Source organism: Fundulus heteroclitus, chromosome 13 (genome assembly GCF_011125445.2).
Source record: "Fundulus heteroclitus isolate FHET01 chromosome 13, MU-UCD_Fhet_4.1, whole genome shotgun sequence".
NCBI lineage: Eukaryota > Metazoa > Chordata > Actinopteri > Cyprinodontiformes > Fundulidae > Fundulus > Fundulus heteroclitus.
The window spans coordinates 39,807,593-39,828,540 of NC_046373.1; the positions used below are offsets into that span (position 1 = coordinate 39,807,593).

At 41.0% G+C, this 20,948-nt stretch overlaps 1 protein-coding gene across 1 annotated transcript; it reads left to right on the top strand.

Annotated features, from left to right (window-relative positions):
* Positions 1-3,496: 3,496 nt before the first annotated feature.
* LOC105921263 (C-type lectin domain family 4 member A-like) lies at positions 3,497-16,767 on the top strand. Its single transcript, XM_036144825.1, has 7 exons — positions 3,497-3,855; positions 4,016-4,078; positions 5,713-5,841; positions 7,172-7,323; positions 7,439-7,566; positions 15,704-15,894; positions 16,454-16,767. Exons 1-7 carry the CDS (start codon positions 3,798-3,800, stop codon positions 16,765-16,767), a joined length of 1,035 nt encoding a protein of 344 aa, XP_036000718.1. The 5' UTR covers positions 3,497-3,797.
* Positions 16,768-20,948: the final 4,181 nt, after the last annotated feature.

The following is a 20,948-nucleotide window of genomic DNA, read 5'->3' on the forward strand; positions in this document are numbered from 1 at the left end:
AAAACATCAGGTTTCCTGCTAAACATGTTTCATCACAGCTTCCTGTTATAGCGACCATTACAGTTGATTTTTCTGATGGGAAGCCGGGATTTTTTGAATTACGACTGCAAATGGAATTCAACAAAAAAAGCTCTTAAACAGGAATAAACGGAAACACATAAAAACAATATGGCTAAGGATACATAATTTTCAACTAAAAAAAATTACTGGTTCTTGAAAAACAGGATTTTTTTTTAGAACAACTTTAAGGTGAAACACACAAGCATTTGAAATCTAAAAAAACAAAAACATGAGAGGAAGTAGGAGTGAAAAAGTAACAGATCTATTTGATGCACAACTTCCTGTTTACTATTGGTCAGTGGAGGCATTTAGGGTTTTGGACCTGCGGAGCTTTTCAACGCTGCACATCAAACTGAAAACTTCTTGTCTCTGCAAACAAGACAGAATTATCTTTCTAGAAACTTTCCTACCTGCTTTAAAAGATTACTCCAGTGAGAGCCACATAATAGCAGATAATGCTGCTGCTGGCAGCTGTAAACAGCATTTCAAGACAGACTGAGCAGAATCAGGAGCATCAGCCTGACGGTTTAAATCTGGATTCTTGTTTCTTCATTTCCTGAATCTGCTTTCACCTGGTTTCAGTTTCTGATCAGTTCACCTGCAGCTTGTTGGTAATTAACCCGTTCAGAACATCATCTCAGAGGGTTTTGGTTGGACCTTTTCGGCTCATATCAATCACTTCTTAAATGTTTTATCCAGTGTTTATTTCTGCCTTGATTTACTTTGACACCTGCCTGTTTCTGGACATTTTGTCTCTATTTTTGTCCTCAGGTTGAGCCTTTCACTGTGAGAAACACTTTATCTGCTGAGCTACAGCTGCTACAAATATTTACTGAATACAGAAATGGTTCAATATATAATGAGCTTAATATAAAAATAAATAGACAAAAATGATTTAGGAGGAAAATTTTATGATTATTTTAACATGTTTGGAAGTTAATTTTTAATATTTGTGACATTGTTCGTTATAAAACCAGCATTTCCGCAGCTTCTTGATCCTGGGCTCAATTTTCCAGACCAACAGAACTTCACCCATAAACACATGAGCACTGTCCAGTTTCTGCTGCTTTCTCACAGATACTTTTCTGAGGATAATTACAGGATGTATCAAACCAGGACTTCAGAAAGCCAGCTCCTACTTTCTTCCCCATCCTCACACAGTCGGCTTCAGCAGCACCATCTTTACTCTTGTTGTCAGGCTGATTATCAGCCCAAAAAGACCAACTTGAGGAAGAGCAGAAAGAAAACAGCAGATAAATGCCTGAAAGTTAAATTCTTTAAACAGACATTGTTTCATCAGCCAAACCTTGAGTTCAGTGGTGACCCGTCCACCCACAACCATCTGCCTTCTTCCTCTGAGTCCGTCAGTCCAATCCAGAACCTGTCGTGATTGTCCACCATAATGTCTCTCAGTCTGATCTCGAGGAACATCTGAACAGGAGAAGTTGATGAAAATGTGAAACTTTTCCGTGCTGAGATGAAGAAAAATGATGATGTGATGAAATCTGTGAGAACATGAACCTGCAGCAGAGTTTCATACCTGCTCCTCTCTGCTGTCTATCTTCACCAGGTCTCCTCCCAGATCTGTGCAGGAACATCTGCTCTCATTCCAGGAGGACTTCATGGTGCTGAACTTATAACAGTTTCCTCCGTGTAGCTCCCAGCCTGCTCCACACTTCAGACACGTCTCATCTTTAAACAGATCAGAACAAAAACTGAATCAGGTGAAAGAAATCTGATGATTTGGAGGCAGCAGGAGGCGTCTTCTGTCCTGCAGTTACAATCTAACTTCCTGTTTCTGTCAGTCCATCCATCAACGTCTCTTTAACATCATTAGGGGACAGAAATGGGACAAAGATCCTGAATATCTCTGTCTCAGTTAATAACTTTGTTTTATTTCTGAACATCAAAAGATAAATCATAAAACTCTGTGGGTGATCAGAAATTAAGCACAACGAAGGATAATCACATGAAAAGACTTCCCTCATTTATTGCACCTCCTTTCTTTGATGCGGGAAACAAGTAAATTAAATTTAAATGTAACAAAGTAAGCTGACAGCCCTGAATGAGACTCAGTCTGAACCTTGTGGACACTTTCAAACACTGAGAGTCTCACCCAGGAGACGTTTCCTCAGACCTTCATTCTCCTCTTTCAGGGTTCGGACAGCATCCCGGGTCACTAACAGGACCAGAGCTGAAAAAAGGTTTAGCAGATATAAATTCACCAACATCATTTCTAAACGACAGTCACCAAACAGGAAGTGGTTTAAAGCCACGAATAGGGATGAACTCACAGAGTCTGTAGAGGACGATGAGAGCAGCAGCCAGCAGAGAGCCCAGAACCAGCAGGACTTTCTGTGGCTGATTGGAGGTTCTGGATGGGTTTTCATGGTGAGAGGCAGCAGCTCTACCTGAGGAGCATTTAGAGGAGAACCCCATCAGAACATCTGGTCAGATTCACAACATCTGAACCTGACATTGACTCTGAATCGATGACACTAACAGCTTCCTCTATGTGAGTCACTGATGTATTTTTATTTAGTTTCTCCTTTTATGAACAGAGTTGCTTCATGTTGGTGATCATGTTGTGTTTTCATGGAGACATCAGTCCTGCCGGTCCGGTTTGTGTTCAGTCTGTTTGTCTGATGATGACCTCTCAGCTCTGACTGAAGCTTCTTCTGCACCTTCCTGCTGATTTACCACCACATTCATCTTCTACCTTCTTCACAGCTCTGTGGTCTCATCATGAGGACAACGTCACACTGAGGACAACTCCACGATAAACAAAGAGACATTTAGGAGGTTCTGGTCCATCTGAGCAAAAGTTAAAGTAAACACTGAAAGCATTTAACCTTCATGTAGAGCGTCTGCTGGAAGGTGGATATTATAATAAGTCTTTATTCTGTTTTAGTTAAAGTCCTCAGAATGATGATTAGCACCTTCTTGTTTCTTCTTGTTGTTGAAGAGACGTCTTGTTAAAGGTGTAATTTACTGCCTGCTTCCTCATTGCCTTCTTATTTAAAGCTCTTCAGTCTTTGACACTTTATCTTTCATTTTATTTTATATACAATTCACAATAAATAAGGCCTCAAGTCAGTTTAAAAATTCAGTTCAGTTTTATTTATATAGCATCAGTTTACAACACATCATTTGACTGCTTTAAGGAGTCAGTGTGTACGATCACAAAGAGCACAGAAGCACTGATCCAGGAGCAGTTTCTCTGGTAAAGAAAAACTAAAGAGTTAATGGCATTACTAATGTAATAAACTATTAACGAAGAGTTCATTATGACCACACGAGGCTACAAATGACAGGTCTAAACTGTAACTTCCTTTCTAAAAATTCATAGACATCATCCATCCATCCATCCATCCATCCATCCATCCATCCATCCATCCATCCATCCATCCATCCATCCACTGCTTATGCATAAAGGAAAGGAAAAACTTGATCACGGCACAATTATCAGATAAGCTATATTTTAATGTTGTCTCTTTGTAATGTTGGCCTGGGTAACTGCCTTCAAAGCCCATATCAGAAGCTCCCACTGCCTTCCTGTTAGGATCATCTTCTTGCTCACACATGGATTAAAATAGGTTGGTCCATGTCAGTGCATTGCAAACAGTATAATTTTGGACTTCCTGTCTAATCTGTAAATACTCTCTGTCTTCAGAAAGCCGTTAAAAGCAGACGGTAACATCTGAGCTGTACTTCTGTTTCCGAATCACAGAGGCAGGATGGCAGAATCTGATGTTACATACGCTGATGTGAAGTTCATAAGACAGAGGGCTGAAGGTGAGTCTATCTATCTATCTATCTATCTATCTATCTATCTATCTATCTATCTATCTATCTATCTATCTATCTATCTATCTATCTATCTATCTATCTATCTATCTATCTATCTATCTATCTATCTATCTCAACTGACTGATTTGTGTTTTCTGTTGTTCAGATGATGTTTCTTTAGTCAGTGAAGTCAACTCTGCAGCCAGAAGATCACCAAAAAAAGAGCCAGGTGGGTAATATATATTTTTTTAATTAAAAAGCAAAATAAAAAATGACATGAATGATAATTCATTAAATCCATTTTTTGCAGTCCTGTTTTTATAGGCAGATTCCATGCCACTATTATAAAAATGTTCATGTTTTCTTGTTATGCCATTTCTGGGGGAGTGTTTATCTATAATGTTTAGAGCAGAGGAGCATCCTGGGAAGGCTCCAAGTTTCCTGGTTTGAATCCCACTGACTGCCACTGTGGGTCCCTGAGCAAGGCCCTTAGCGCTGAAATCCACCATCATCTGCACAGTTTTTGGCGATTTGTCAATGTCAATTGAAGATCTTAATTACTGTTTTTGTTGTTTAATAGATATTTTATGGTTTTGTAAAATCTCAAAAAAAGAGGAAAAAAATGAAGCAGCTGAAAAAGAAACATACCAGTGATTAACACCTTATTCAGACACGATCAGTCTTATTAACAGCCGACTTGTTTTTCAAGAACAGCACATGACGAGGCTCCTTAGCAGATGTAATGTATATTTAAAGATTTTCGTCATCAGAAGCAACCGCAGTGTTAACGGTCCAGTTGTCTGTTCCGCTCCGTGTGATGATCCTGATGTTACTTTTTGTGCTATTTGCTTTTCTAACTTGTTAGATCTGTTGCATAAAGTGATATTGAGGCTATAAAAAAGATAGAACCATCTCAGGGATGCACAGCGCCTGTGTTATCTCCACCTTTATGGTCTGTCTCCTGCAGCCAGACCTCTGCATAGCCTCTCTTCACCGCCACATCAGTCTTCCTCATCCTGTCAGTGAGCTGCATGAAGTGTTCCTGTGGTTGAAAAGCATCATTGAAGTGTTTGAAGTTCTTCAGGTCATCATTGCTTGCATTGCTTGGTTGCGTTCATCTTAAAATGGAACCTTGTGGCTCCCCAGATGAAAGAGGGGCAGTAGAGGGGACAAAGCCTTTGAGCATGACCAGGCAGATATCTTTGATCATGGCTACAAATAATGGCTGAAATGTAATTGGTAGAATGGTTTATTATCTAAATGCACGTATTGAAGCAGAAACCAGGGGAGGGGCTATGGACAGAAGTGGACAGACCAATAGAAATTATTTATTGAGTATTCATGATCAAAATATAATTAACATCAGTCTGTGATTCATATATTTTTTTTAGGGCTGCAGAGAAGGTCTTGCAGGCCTTGACGGCCCAATGTTGTCCTCTCATAGCCTCAGAAAATGGCATTACCTGGGGTCATGAAAATATCATTAGTGACTTTCAACTATGCTGTTTCAGTGCTATGATGAGCTCTGAAACCTGATTTCAAATAGGTGATTACAGTGTAAATGTTCATTTAGTTTATTAGAACCAATTTAACAAGTTTAGATAAGGAGGGAAGACTATGTCACTATTTACAACTTTTACATACATGTTACCTAAGTTTGTAAAACGGCCTAGTCTTATCCTCTGAGGGTTGGATGTGAGTGAATTTGGTAAAGCCAACTATCAGCAGGTCGCTGGGCTTGGGTCAGATCATCCCTGTTAGGGAGTGAGAAGCAAATCATTGCATTAATCAGACTGAAATATCTGACCAGTGAGCAGTTATTTGATTTAGTATTGAAAGAAGTTTCTCTGTTTCCCATGTCAGTCTGTGCAAAGTGTGCAGCGGATGTTCAACAAGCTGGACAGAGCACGAGGTCAAAGGTCACCTCAGAGCGAGTGGTCCTACTGGTTCTCATCGCTATCTTGGTAGCTGTCATCATCGCCCTGGCAGTCAGTGAGTTTGTGTATTTTATTTATAATATTGTATTATATACTATTTTTAAGTTAGAGATACAAATTTCAAAAAATAGAGAAATGCGTTAACCTAGCAGTTTTACTTTAAAAAATCCCCCACGTAGTAAATACTGGTTTAATCAAACTGAAGACCAGTTAAAGTCCCCAACCTGAGGAAGAGGAGGATGAAGCTCAGGAAATATCTCTCAGCTGAGTTGCAAGTTTCTATAATATTCTGTTTAGAGCTGGTAGATGAATTTATTTATGAGTTTATTTCGCTTAAACCTGAATTGTTTCCTACCTTCTCCAGTTTAATTCTGATAAATTACTGATGTTACTCTGGGTTCCAACTATTATATAATATGTTAGATTATTGGTTTTTCTGTCATAGTTTGAGTTCCTGCCTTAGTTTTAATTTCTGTTTTTAGGTTATTGTTTTCTATTTTAGCTTGCGTCCTGTTTCAGTCTTGGTTTGAGTTCCATCTTAGGTTGGGTCTTGTAATTTATTTTGTGTTTCAGATTGGTTCTTGAACTGTTTTAGTTTAACCTGTTTTCACATGGTAGTTATTCAGTCAGTTCAGTTCCACCTCCAGCCACTTCCCTGATCAGCTCCACTTAGTCTGGTAATTAGTTTGATTCCTTTCACCTGCTCACTCCCCTACTTATGCCTGCCTCTGTTCCTTGCACTCTGCCCGATCATTGTGTGTGTGTTTTTCCCTGCCTGGGGTAAGTCAGATCCTGCCAGTTTTTATGTTTTGCCTGTCTGCCTGTACCCAACCTGATTCTGTTAGTTTTTACCTGGATTATTTGACCTGTTCTGCTCTTTTTGTTATTAGACCAGCCTGACTTCTGACCAGTTTGTTTTAGGTTGTTGGCTGTGGACTGTTTTAGTTTTTTGGACACTGCCTCTTTGCTTTTTGGCTTAGTGCCCTCTTTTGGTTTTTTGCTTTGTTAATAAATCACCTTTTCATTACAACCTTTTGCTTGTCTGGCTGAATTCAGGGTCTTCTGTTTCTGATTCATGACATTTTCAGCTGCAAGCAGACTATCGTTTCTTGTTTTCTTACTTGTTTAGTATGCTTGTAAATCGAGACTGATGAGATAGAGAAATTTCTCACAACTACAGGAAAAAAGTAAATATCAAGTTCAGAATTTAATCTTTGTCTCACCTCTGTCCTCAAATGATATTAAAGAGACATTGATGGACTGACAGAAACAGGAAGTTAGAATGTAACTGCAGGACAGACACAGCACTTCCTGCTGCCTCCAAATCACACAAACATCTATAGAGATTTCTTCTTCTGGAAGTTTTTGTTCTGATCTGTTTAAAGATGAGACGTGTCAGAAGTGTGAAGCAGGCTGGGAGCTGCATGGAGGAAAGTGTTATAAGTTCAGCACCAGGAAGTCCTCCTGGAATGAGAGCAGAGATTCCTGCAAAGATCTGGGAGGAGACCTGGTGAAGATAGACAGCAGAGAGGAGCAGGTATGAAACTCTGCTGCAGGTTCATGTTCTCACAGATTTCATCACATCATCATGTTTCTTCATGTCAGCACAGAAACGTCTCTCAGAATCATTTTCATCATCTTCTCCTGTTCAGATGTTCCTGTTTGGAAGACTGAGCAACTTTATGGAGGATGATTTAAAGGACATGTTCTGGATCGGACTGACGGACTCAGAGAAAGAAGGCAGATGGTTGTGGGTAGATGGATCACCACTGAATGAAAGGTTTGGCTGATGAAACAATGTCTGTTTATAGAATTTAACTTTCAGGCATTTATGCTGTTTTCTTTCTGCTCTTCCCCAAGTTTGACTTTTTGGGCTGGTAATCAGCCTGACAACCAGAGTAAAGATGAAGCTGCTGAAGCCGACTGTGTGAGGATGGGGAAGAAAGTAGGATCTGACTTTCTGAAGTCCTGGTTTGATATATCCTGTAATTATCCTCAGAAAAATATCTGTGAGAAAGCAGCAGAAACTCGACAGTGCTCATGTGTTTATGGGTGAAGTTCTGTTGGTCTGGAAAACTGAGCCCAGGATCAAGAAGCTGCAGAAATGCTGGTTTATAAAGTAAAATGTCACAAATATTAGTAATTAACTTCAAAACATGTTAATATAATCATTAAATTTTCCTTCTAAATCATTTTTGTCTATTTATTTTTATATTAAGCTCATTATATATTTAACCATTTCTGTATTGAGTAAATATTTGCAGCAGCTGTAGCTCAGCAGATAAAGTGTTTCTCACAGTGAAAAGCTCAACCTGAGGACAAAAATAGAGACAAAATGTCCAGAAGCAGGCAGGTGTCAAAGTAAATCAGGACAGAAATAAACACTGGATAAAACATAAATGAAGTGATGGACAACCAACCGAAACCCTCTGAGATGATGTTCTGAACGGGTTAATTACCAACAAGCTGCAGGTGAACTGATCAGAAACTGAAACCAGGTGAAAGCAGAATCAGGAAATGAAGAAACAAGAATCCAGATTTAAACCGTCAGGCTGATGCTCCTGATTCTGCTCAGTCTGTCTTAAAATGCTGTTTACAGCTGTCAGCAGCAGCATTATCTGCTATTATGTGGCTCTCACTGGAGTAATCTTTTAAAGCAGGTAGGAAAGTTTCTAGAAAGATAATTCTGTCTTGTTTGCAGAGACAAGAAGTTTTCAGTTTGATGTACAGCGTTGAATGTCAGCTCTTGAAAAGCTCCGCAGGTCCCAAACCCTAAATGCCTCCACTGACCAATAGTAAACACAGGAAGCTGTGCATCAAATAAATATGTTACTTCAACAACAGCTGAGATAAAACATGTTATTTTACACACACAGTTGTAGGAGAGTGACTAAAATCAATGTTACGTGTAACAACTTCAACTCATATCCGAACAAATTAAACGTAGTGTTTCCATGTGAAATGTACAGCTTTACATGACATTTATAAAAGGTACTATGAACAAAACAAAAGCTTTCCTGGCATTTTTCAGCTGTAAGTTATATGTAAGGATTCCTAAAAAAAATTGTTTTTACTTTTATTTTTTTTCTGCTGTCCTGGTCTAATTAAGTCGTTGAGCTGGATTCACAGTAAGTGATATAATTATCCTTTTCACCTGATGTTGCAGGTTGTAGATTGAACACATTTTTACTTCTAAACATTTAGGAACACAGGAACAAGACAGCAGGAAGCCTGATGTTTTCATATCGGTGTGTCTGTAGAGGTTTGATGTTTGATGAGTCCTGAAACTGGAAAGTCTTTGCGCTTAAATTATCATTTGTTGCTCTCTGCTCCATTTCCTCACACAGAACTGAGAAAAAAGGCTTTTGTCAATTCAGCTCTGTCTACATGGAACATGCTGCAAAAAGATGGGAAATTAACTGAACTTATTTTATTAAATAGTTTTAAGTCCAGACTGAACGCACTGAAGATGACTTCTTTAAATTGTGACTGGTTTTCTTAATTTGTAAGACATTTTAATTGTATAATAATTGCAACCATTGTGTACTTTTTTCTGCCTCTTGGCCAGGACTCACATGACAAAGATATTCTTAAATTAAAAAACTCCCCCAAACAACACAAAATAAAAAATAAAAATGAAAATATGTATATAAATCAGTGCCAAGGTCACTTACAAACACCAGTGAGCATTTATTTTTATTTGAAAATATGTCTAACTGGTTCATAGACATTCAAGCATATTTTGATAGATATTTGGTTTAATAATGGTAAATGGCATGTACCTAGTTGTGTAGCGCTTTATCAATTCCAACGACTCCAAAACTTTTCATACTACAGTCATTCACACCCTGACGATGGTGAGCTGTGTTTGTAGCTACAGCATCCCTGAGGCAGACTGACAGAGGTGAGGATGCCATACATCAGCACCACCAGACCCTCTGACCACCGCCAGCAGGCAATGCAGGTGAAGTGTCCTGCTCAGGGACACTACGGGGAATCGAACTGGAAACCCACCAGTTACATGACGACTTCTTAAACTCTGGCACAGTGGTCATCCCATATAATAATAATAATAATGAGTCTCTTTGACCTCGAGAATTGGTTTTAGATGTTTATTAAAACTCTAAAAGTGGTGTTTTAGCTGCGAATTAGTAGCTCACAGAGAAAAGGAATGACATCAGCTTCTTCTGACTTTTTATCTCAACAGTCTGCCCTACTGTGGAAATGATTAAATAATTCCCACAAGGAGAAGCTTTAGGTGACCTTTATGTCTCTACTAGCATTCAAGGATAACATTTTGCCTTCAGGAAGTTGAGCTCAAACTAAAAACTTGACTAAAGTAAAATGAATTTCCTGTAAGTGTAACTGTGCTTCACCTTAATGAGCAGAAGAAAAAATCTCTGTGGAGAGACGCTCCAGCAGTTAGAAGTGAAAAAAGGGAGTGTGGAAAAGAAAGAGAGACTAGACTCCAGGTTCACTGTGACATCTATAAAGAGACACTTTACAGATTTAACTTAAAGCTGAAAAATGCAAGGGAATCTTTCTTCTCTGAGATTATTAACGCCTTATTTGCCACAGTCGCAGTGCCGGCCTGAGCCTCTTGGGGGGATTTTGATTTGCCCCCCCACGCAGCATCACCTGTGCTAGAAGATTGAGGATGGAGGCCATTCTTTTCTGTCGAAGGGGAGGGGGTGAGCAGGTGCCTTTGCGCATCCACGGCGACCTCTGGTGGCAATCCGACAGCACTGCGACTTTGTTTCTGGATATTCTGTCAATCATTGAGCGTTAAAACTTGGACATTTGCTGCTGAAACATGCACGACTTTCTAATTGTATAATCTCAAAACCTATGTAGCCCCTGGTTAAAAACCGCGCACTTAAGGCCTTTAATATTTACAAAATATTTACAAGGTTGGTTATGCAAGAAAGAAAAAAGGGATAAGTGAGCAATGTGTCTGATTGTTTTTATATATTTTTAATCCAAGGGATTATCTACATAAGGGAAGATGTTACTGTAGTAACATGAGAAATGATAAGAAAAAACAGTTAAAACTTTTCTGTAGATAACTTGTGTATTTACATGAGTGTATTGTTGTTTGATTAAGAATCTAATTTGTGTAAAGACTGTATTGAGTATCCTATCTATGAAAGTAACTTAGGTTAACGAGGGACAAGTGAACTCAACAGAGAAAAAAAAAAAACGGGACAAGGGGATGATCATAGACATCATATACGTAGACGCCCCATTGTACGCTGCCGGCCGCTGGGCCGACGTGCCTACATGGCGGCCATCTTGGGTCAGACCACAGATCAGACATCTGCTGTCAAAATGAATAGGAGGCAGCTCAGATCTCATTTTAATCATATGTTCACAACGCTCGTGACATTTCAGACAGATTACATATATTTATTCAGAACCAAAACTATTTAAATTGAAGTCAAACTGGATGAAAAATGTACATGCACTTACATATTTTGCAGTTATATATTAATCCAATATACACACACAATTTATACACACATAAATTTCTCTCTCTTTCTTCCTATATATATATATATATATATATATATATATATATATATATATATATATATATATATATATATATACTGTATGTATAGGCTATGTACACAGACACCGATCTACAGACAACAGCACTGATCTACATAGGAGCAAAACTATATACAGACAAGTGAGAGCAGAGGTGCTCATAACAGCATTTAAAAATTATATATTACAAACCGCAATCTGGGGGGAAATAAATCAACAAAAAACCTTACGCATCTAAGAATCAAATACATTACAAAATCATAGCAAAAACTGTATAATATCCCCCCCACCACAAATCATGTCTATCCAGTAATTTAGGACCATTTTGTTTGTTTTTGGTGTTTAATGTACTTTTCTCTGCTTCCATCCCTGCTACCCATTAGCACATATTGTGTTTATGCCAGAAAAACTGTAACTGTAAAGCATGAGGAATATCTATTATAAAATCTTACTTATGGAAAGTAATTCCCCAGGATCTGGTTTCTAGTAGGCCTATCCTTTTATTTGCGCACCCATAAGCGGAGTAAAAGTCAGGCTTCCTGGGACGTAGCTCTGGAAGTTTGCTTACTTTCAATACAAAATCGAAATTATATATTAAGTTAGACAATAATTTAATTCAATCAATTGGTCCCATGTAGCACCTAAAGGGGTGACGTTTCAGTCAGTTGATTTATCTGGAAATCGGGTGAGAATTCACCGCATTCAGAGTGTCTGAAAACATAAAGTACATTTTTCTGAATTGACTTGTATTCTCTCTGAGCGCAGCTAGGTCTGACCTAAGATGGCCGCTCTGTCGGCACGCCTCTCACCCGAGGACGCGGCGTCTACGTATTCATGTCTGTGGGGATGATGGGGAGAAGAAGAACGAAGGACGCGGGAGAGAGAAGAAGAGAGAGGTTAATGGAGATCGCTGATAAAGTTTGCAGAAGTTGAGGTGGGAGACGGAACTGGATTTTTTCGGACGTGTTGTGAACAAGTATTCCTGCACACGGTGTATGGGATATCTGCTCAAGTATTAAGCAGAAAAAAAAAAAACCCTCGGAGGAAAACTGCGGCTGATCGACGGAGAACTGCGGCTGATTTGAAGTGGCGAGAGGACCGTGGCGGCCAGGATTTCAGTGCGACGGGGGAGTAATCCTGCGAATAGGGTGGCGGAGTTCTGAAAGAAAATTGGACTCGCGAAGCATCCTTGACGAGGAGGACGTCGGCTGAGCGAGCAGGTTTGATTCGGTTTGTTGTTTAACCGGGGAGAAGAGGATTGTCTGAGCTACGTCACATCCTAGCTTCATCAGGCCTGCAACGAAAAACTTGAACCGGTAATGGACAGAGTGTGTGTGTGAGAGTATGGGCCCATGTGTGATATTGTGTTTTAGAACTGTAAATGTTGGATAAATGTATGGAGTTCTATTGGTAAAAAAAACAAAAAAACCGGAATTCTGGTTAAAGTAACACAACTGTTAAAAAGTAAGTTTTTTTTTTTTTTAAAAAAACACAAAGGGGAAGTGAGTGGAACATAAGGTATTGAAAAGAAAAAGTGCCTTATCGGCTTTATTTTGTTCAGGGAAACAGTAATGACCTTGCTCTATGTTTAAGTTTTGATTCTTTTGGGGAGTTGAGGAGCTAAGGTTTTATTTTTCCAAAGTTCCTATTAAAAGAAACTGTTCCGGTAGCTGGTTGTCTGGAGTTATTTATATTACATAAAAGGAGTGTAGGGTAATTGAACCAGTAAGGAATTACTCAAAATTGGTAAACCTGCGTGGTAACTACCAGAACTTAACGAACCCAAATAGCCACCCCACCAGTGAGTTTAAGTTCTTGTCCCAGTTACTAGCGGACAGAGCAGTGGGGTGCTACATAAATAAATGGAGGCACCGCTGGGATATATTTGATTTTAGTTGCATAAAAACAGTATTATACCCAGACAACTAGTTTCTAGATTAAAAGTAGGCCATTTCCCCATGAAAAAATAAAAAACTTCCATGGTCAGTTAGACTTCAGGTGAATTGTAAAGATTAACAAAAAGTTTCTAAAGTTTTATATTTTTTGCTAAGCACAGTGAAGACAAATTTTCTTTGGTGATTAGTTGTGTTTTGATTTGGTGACAAGACAGGATGGCTCAGTTATTACATTGGTGTAAAGAAGAGGTGAACACGGCAGTCCCACTACAAGTCAACCTGAAAGAACTTTTGAGGCAATCAGACATGAGAGCTAAAGAACCCTCCACAGTCACAAGTGAAGTTCCGATTACATCGCCCCACAGGACTATTGATGATGCTGGATTAAGTCCCAACTCACCTAACATGCCAGACTCACTGCTCTGCTCTGATCTAGATTTAGAAGGGGGAGAGAAGGAAAGTGATGAGGTAGTAGGTGAGGGAGAACAGACCATTACAGAACGCTGTAGGCGAGTGAGGAAACCCGTCATAAGATTAAGCTATGATGAACTAGGACAGCCATCAGACCAGCCACTAAGTGTTGTTAGTTGTGGAGTACTACTTGGAAGTGGAACCTTTAAGGTACCAAGACATCCTTCTTGTTCTACTGTATGGTGTCACGCTATGGCACTGTGTCCTAACTGTGTTAGTTCTAGCTTGCCACAGTTCCCTACTATTGTTTGGGTTATGTAACTTTGATGTTTGATGGGGACATCAAACGATTTAGAAGGGGGAGGGTGTAGCCCCTGGTTAAAAACCGCGCACTTAAGGCCTTTAATATTTACAAAATATTTACAAGGTTGGTTATGCAAGAAAGAAAAAAGGGATAAGTGAGCAATGTGTCTGATTGTTTTTATATATTTTTAATCCAAGGGATTATCTACATAAGGGAAGATGTTACTGTAGTAACATGAGAAATGATAAGAAAAAACAGTTAAAACTTTTCTGTAGATAACTTGTGTATTTACATGAGTGTATTGTTGTTTGATTAAGAATCTAATTTGTGTAAAGACTGTATTGAGTATCCTATCTATGAAAGTAACTTAGGTTAACGAGGGACAAGTGAACTCAACAGAGAAAAAAAAAAAAACGGGACAAGGGGATGATGGGGAGAAGAAGAACGAAGGACGCGGGAGAGAGAAGAAGAGAGAGGTTAATGGAGATCGCTGAAAAAGTTTGCAGAAGTTGAGGTGGGAGACGGAACTGGATTTTTTCGGACGTGTTGTGAACAAGTATTCCTGCACACGGTGTATGGGATATCTGCTCAAGTATTAAGCAGAAAAAAAAAAAACCCTCGGAGGAAAACTGCGGCTGATCGACGGAGAACTGCGGCTGATTTGAAGTGGCGAGAGGACCGTGGCGGCCAGGATTTCAGTGCGACGGGGGAGTAATCCTGCGAATAGGGTGGCGGAGTTCTGAAAGAAAATTGGACTCGCGAAGCATCCTTGACGAGGAGGACGTCGGCTGAGCGAGCAGGTTTGATTCGGTTTGTTGTTTAACCGGGGAGAAGAGGATTGTCTGAGCTACGTCACATCCTAGCTTCATCAGGCCTGCAACGAAAAACTTGAACCGGTAATGGACAGAGTGTGTGTGTGAGAGTATGGGCCCATGTGTGATATTGTGTTTTAGAACTGTAAATGTTGGATAAATGTATGGAGTTCTATTGGTAAAAAAAAAAAAAACGGAATTCTGGTTAAAGTAACACAACTGTTAAAAAGTAAGTTTTTTTTTTTTAAAAAAAAACACAAAGGGGAAGTGAGTGGAACATAAGGTATTGAAAAGAAAAAGTGCCTTATCGGCTTTATTTTGTTCAGGGAAACAGTAATGACCTTGCTCTATGTTTAAGTTTTGATTCTTTTGGGGAGTTGAGGAGCTAAGGTTTTATTTTTCCAAAGTTCCTATTAAAAGAAACTGTTCCGGTAGCTGGTTGTCTGGAGTTATTTATATTACATAAAAGGAGTGTAGGGTAATTGAACCAGTAAGGAATTACTCAAAATTGGTAAACCTGCGTGGTAACTACCAGAACTTAACGAACCCAAATAGCCACCCCACCAGTGAGTTTAAGTTCTTGTCCCAGTTACTAGCGGACAGAGCAGTGGGGTGCTACACCTATAATAGCATAACCTCAAAAACCTCATTTCTAATAGTATTACCAAAAAATTTAACACAAAAAAGACAAGAGGACTGAATAAATTTAATGTATTTATTTAACAAATTAGTTATGATTGTCACAGCAGCCATTATTATAATGATAATAATCATTATATTTTCAATGCTAGTCATCATAATAATTATATTCATAATTATTATATTTAATTTATGGCAGAGGAATGCTGGAACTTTCCATCACTAGCCTGGCAGAGGAGTACAAGTGTGCCACGGTTAGACTGAAAATGACGCTCCAAGACTCCAGGGACCCACTTGTGTCCCAAGCAGCAACCATCTTGGCCACTGGGAGGAAGTGGACCCCGCTAGCTGCTACAGAGCAGGCAAAGGCAGCACTCCGACACCGGGACATCGTGGGACATGTTCAGAAGGGGAGGAGTGGTCTTCACCTTGGCACTCGCAGACCAACTTGGAGCAAGGCCAATCCAGTTTAGAAGCGCAAGCTGGTGGTCCAAGAGGTACGGCGGGAAGAGGAGGCAGCAAGGCGCACACAAGCCGTGGCACAGGTGAAGCAAGGCCAGTGGATGGCATGGGAAGGAGTTGAGAAAAGAAAGCTCTCCTGGAAAGATCTATGGGAGATGGAGGCATTCAGGGCAAGCTTTACCATCAGAGCTGCTTATGATGTTTTACCGTCACCTGCAAACGCCAATGGTATGGCGACAACCCCACATGCTCCTTGTGCCCAAGCCCAGCAACACTAAAGCACATCTTAGTGGGATGCAAGACCAGCCTTACCCAAGGTCGCTACACCTGGCGACACAGCCAGGTGCTCAGAAGTCTTGCAGCAGTGCTGGAATGCCAGCGGATGTGTGCAAATGCGCTCCCCCCGCCTCCATCCCACCGGCAGCCAACACTTTTTGTTCCAGAGGGTCAAGCCAGCTTCACCATCACCAGTAGGGCTGACATTGGGCAGCTGGGCAGAGCACAGGACTGGAAAATGCTGGCAGACCTGGACAAAAAGCTGTGCTTCCCACCGGAAATTGCATCCACCAACCTGCGTTCTGTGGTCTTCCTCAGTCGAGCTGGTGTACATCATTGAGCTCACGGTACCCTGGGAGGGTGCCATAGAGGAAGCCTTTGAGCGGAAGAAGCTGAGATACACCAATCTTGCAGCAGAAGCCCAACAACAAGGATGGAACGTGAATGTACGCCCGGTGGAAGTAGGCTGCAGGGGATTCATAGCCAGCTCAACATCTAGGCTACTCAGGGAGATGGGGGTGCGAGGGAAGGCCCACAGGCAGGCAATCAAGGACCTCTCCAAGGCCGCTGAAAAGGGGAGCCAGTGGCTGTGGACCAAGAGGAAGGACCTGGCCTGGGGCTCAAGTGTGTGATGGTTGATGGGAGTGAACCTGGGACGCTGGGATTCACTGCTGAACCCTCTGGAGGTGTCGTGGGCCTATCAGCGAAACACCCAAGAAGGAGGACGCCCACTTGAGAACCCAAGGGATGCCATCACCCACTTGATGGCCACAGTGTCTCGTCGGTGCCTTAGGTATTTAATGGGATAACATCTTGTCCTATTCAACAGATCTTTATGATTACATTCATAACAATATTCTTTTTTGCCATAACAGGCATTAGCATATTATTATTAATATTATTATTATATTATTAATAATAATAATAATAATAATAATAATAATAATAATAATCATATTCATGATGATAGTAATTATAATAATTATTAATTATTATATTCATAATAATAATAATAATAATAATAATAATAATAATAATAATAATAATAATATTCTTTTTAAAGTCCTTCCTCCATTCCTCCACACTCTTACCCCCAACTGTGGCGCAGTAGGACACACCGCTGATCCTGGTGTGTCCAGTATCCAGTCTTTTTGGCTGCCCACACTTGCTGCACATGTATATTTTGTACTGTTACCTAGGTGGTGCCATCACACCAGCTGCAGCAGCCTCCGCCGCTGTACGCCGTTGTCCTGGGCACAACTGGAGGAGGAGGCAACTGAGCAGAGGAGGTGGCAGCAAGAGTGGGCGGCACAGCCTGATTTGGAGGTAGAGGAGGAGGAGCTGAAGGAGGCTGAGGAGCCCAAGGAGGACCATGAGGTGGAGGAGGAAGAGGAGGAGGAGAAGCTGTTGGAGGGAGACTCCTGGTGGACGGCCCAGGCTGCTCCTCGGGGAGGTGGTACTGAAAGGGCCGTCCTTGCCCCACCAGCACCACGGACAGCTCCTTGGCAGGAAGCAGGGCTCGGTCTGCCACAGATGGAGCAGGAACGATGGCGACTCCCTGCTCCATCACAGACCTCTCCCACTGCTTCTGATGACTGTTGAACCTGCAGACGACACACAGACAGCCTGATATCTGACCTTTGACCTCTGAGCACATGTTCAGTGAGTGAAAAGACTCCAGGTCTGTTAGAGCTCTCACCACTGGGAGATGGTCCTCTGGTTGATCTCAGACAGCTGGATGGAGGTCTGAGCCATCAGCCTCGGGCTCCCAGCACCGTCTGCCGTATCAACACGTGGTCGCTGTGGATGAGGGACCACCGGCTCCTCATGATCCCCCCCGACACGTGTCGCTGTGGGTGTAGGCGACACAGCTGGCTGCAGACGGCCTCCACCAGGCGGCTGCTGTCCGGCCAGTTTGCTGGAGTTTACTCCAAGGATGCAGCTGCAGCACGTGAAGAAAAGTGTGTTTAAAACTGTTTAACACAGCAGATGTCAGGAGGGAAAATAGTCTTTAAAGACTAAACTAACCACTGGAGGCTTTGCCTGCCAGGAAAACGATGTTTTTACCCTTTGCTGCCTTGAAGCGTCCCTTGATCGCTTCAAGGCAGCTGACCGGAACTTAGGCAGAGTTGGGACGCGTCTGCGTCGCTTGCAAGTTCTTTGCGCCAGGAATCGGAGCTGACGAAAACAGAGGTCGGAAAGGAAGATGTGCAGCTGGACGGTATTCCTATGGCAGGAGGATTTCAGGATAAGTTATTGTCTCTTGAAACTGGTCAACAGAGTCCAAACCGGACACGGCGCAGCCACCGCTTGCTCGCTGAGGAGAAGGCCGAGACGAGGATGTGGAGTTCTTTTTAAGATGAACCCAGGATGCTGATTGGCTTCGAGGAGGAGCAGTTCAAAGCTGATTGGCTTGTGTCGGAGGCGGATGAGTCCCTGATTGATGGAGGTAGGCAATAGAGTTTCTTCAGTCTGAATTTTCGCTTAAGCTGCATCAGGCTTCCTGCTAAACATGTTTTATCACAGCTTCCTGTTATAGCGACCGTTACAGTTGATTTTTCTGATGGGAAGCCGGGATTTTCCAAGTTACAACTGCAAATGGAATTCAACAAAAAAGCTCTTAAACAGGAAGAAACGGAAACACATAAAAACAATATCGCTAAGGATACATAATTTTCAACTAAAAAGAAAGTACTGGTTCTTGAAAAACAGGATTTTTTTTAGAACAACTTTAAGGTGAAAAAGCATTTGAAATCTAAAATAAAAAAAAACATAAGAGGAAGTAGGACTGAGGAAGTAACAGATCTATTTGATGCACAGCTTCCTGTTTACTATTGGTCAGTGGAGGCATTTAGGGTTTGGGACCTGCGGAGCTTTTCAAGAGCTGCCATCCAACGCTGCACATCAAACTGAAAACTTCTTGTCTCTGCAAACAAGACAGAATTATCTTTCTAGAAACTTTCCTACCTGCTTTAAAAGATTACTCCAGTGAGAGCCACATAATAGCAGATAATGCTGCTGCTGACAGCTGTAAACAGCATTTTAAGACAGACTGAGCAGAATCAGGAGCATCAGCCTGACGGTTTAAATCTGGATTCTTGTTTCTTCATTTCCTGATTCTGCTTTCACCTGGTTTCAGTTTCTGATCAGTTCACCTGCAGCTTGTTGGTAATTAACCCGTTCAGAACATCATCTCAGAGGGTTTCGGTTGGACCTTTTTGGGTCATGTCCATCACTTCTTAGATGTTTCATTCAGTGTTTAATTCTGTCCTGATTTACTTTGACACCTGCCTGTTTCTGGACATTTTGTCTTTATTTTTGTCCTCAGGTTGAGCCTTCCACTGTGAGAAACACTTTATCTGCTGAGCTACAGCTGCTGCAAATATTTACTGAATACAGAAATGGTTAAATATATAATCAGCTTAATATAAAAATAAACAGACAAAAAAATATTTAGGAGGAACAATTAATGATTATTTTAACATGTTTGGAAGTTAATTTTTATTTTTTGTAACATTTCTCTTTATAAAACCAGCATTTCTGCAGCTTCTTGATCCTGGGCTCAGTTTTCCAGACCAATGGAACTTCACCCATAAACACATGAGCACTGTCGAGTTTCTGCTGCTTTCTCACAGATACTTTTCTGAGGATAATTACAGGATGTATCAAACCAGGACTTTAGAAAGTCAGCTTCTCCTATCTTCCCCATCCTCACACAGTCGGCTTCAGCAGCACCATCAAGACTCTTGTTGTCAGGCTGATTATCAGACCAAAAAGACAAACTTGAGGAAGAGTAGAAAGAAAACAGCAGATAAATGCCTGAAAGTTAAATTCTTTAAACAGACATTGTTTCATCAGCCAAACCTTGTGTCCAGTGGTGATCCGTCCACCCACAACCATCTGTCTTCTTCCTCTGAGTCCGTCAGTCCAATCCAGAACCTGTCGTGATTGTCCACCATAATGTCTCTCAGTCTGATCTCGAGGAACATCTGAACAGGAGAAGTTGATGAAAATGTGAAACTTTTCCATGCTGAGAAGAAGAAACATGATGATGTGATGAAATCTGTGAGAACATGAACCTGCAGCAGAGTTTCATACCTGCTCCTCTCTGCTGTCTATCTTCACCAGGTCTCCTCCCAGATCTTTGCAGGAACATCTGCTCTCATTCCAGGAGGACTTCATGGTGCTGAAATTATAACACTTTCCTCCATGTAGCTCCCAGCCTGCTCCACACTTCAGACATGTCTCATCTTTAAACAGATCAGAACAAAAGCTGAATCAGGTGGAAGAAATCTGATGATTCTGAGGCAGCAGGAGGCGTCTGCTGTCATTCAGCTACAATCTAACTTCCTGTTTCTGTCAGTCCATCCATCAACGTCTCTTTAACATCATTAGAGGACAGAAATGGGACAAAGATCCTGAATATCTCCGTCTCAGTTAATAACTTTGTTTTATTTCTGAACATCAAAAGATAAATCATAAAACTCTCTGGGTGATCAGAAATTAAGCACAACGAAGGATAATCACAAGAAAGAACTTCCCTCATTTATTGAACCTCCTTTCTTTGATGCGGGAAACGAGTAAATTAAATTTAAATGTAACAAAGTAAGCTGACAGCCCTGAATGAGACTCAGTCTGAACCTTGTGGACACTTTCAAACACTGAGAGTTTCACCCAGGAGACGTTTCCTCAGACCTTCATTCTCCTCTTTCAGGGTTCGGACAGCTTCCCGGGTCACTAACAGAACCAGAGCTGAAAAAAGGTTTAGCAGATATAAATTCACCAACATCATTTCTAAACGACAGTCACCAAA

What these genes read in the sequence shown, in the direction of transcription:
- LOC105921263 (XM_036144825.1), top strand. Translation starts at nt 3,798, where the DNA reads ATGGCAGAATCTGATGTTACATACGCTGATGTGAAGTTCATAAGACAG. An exon ending in CATCATCGCCCTGGCAGTCA is followed by an intron (nt 5,842 to 7,171) that starts GTGAGTTTGTGT and finishes ATCTGTTTAAAG; the next exon opens with ATGAGACGTGTCAGAAGTGT. An exon ending in GGATCACCACTGAATGAAAG is followed by an intron (nt 7,567 to 15,703) that starts GTTTGGCTGATG and finishes TTGTGTCCCAAG; the next exon opens with CAGCAACCATCTTGGCCACT.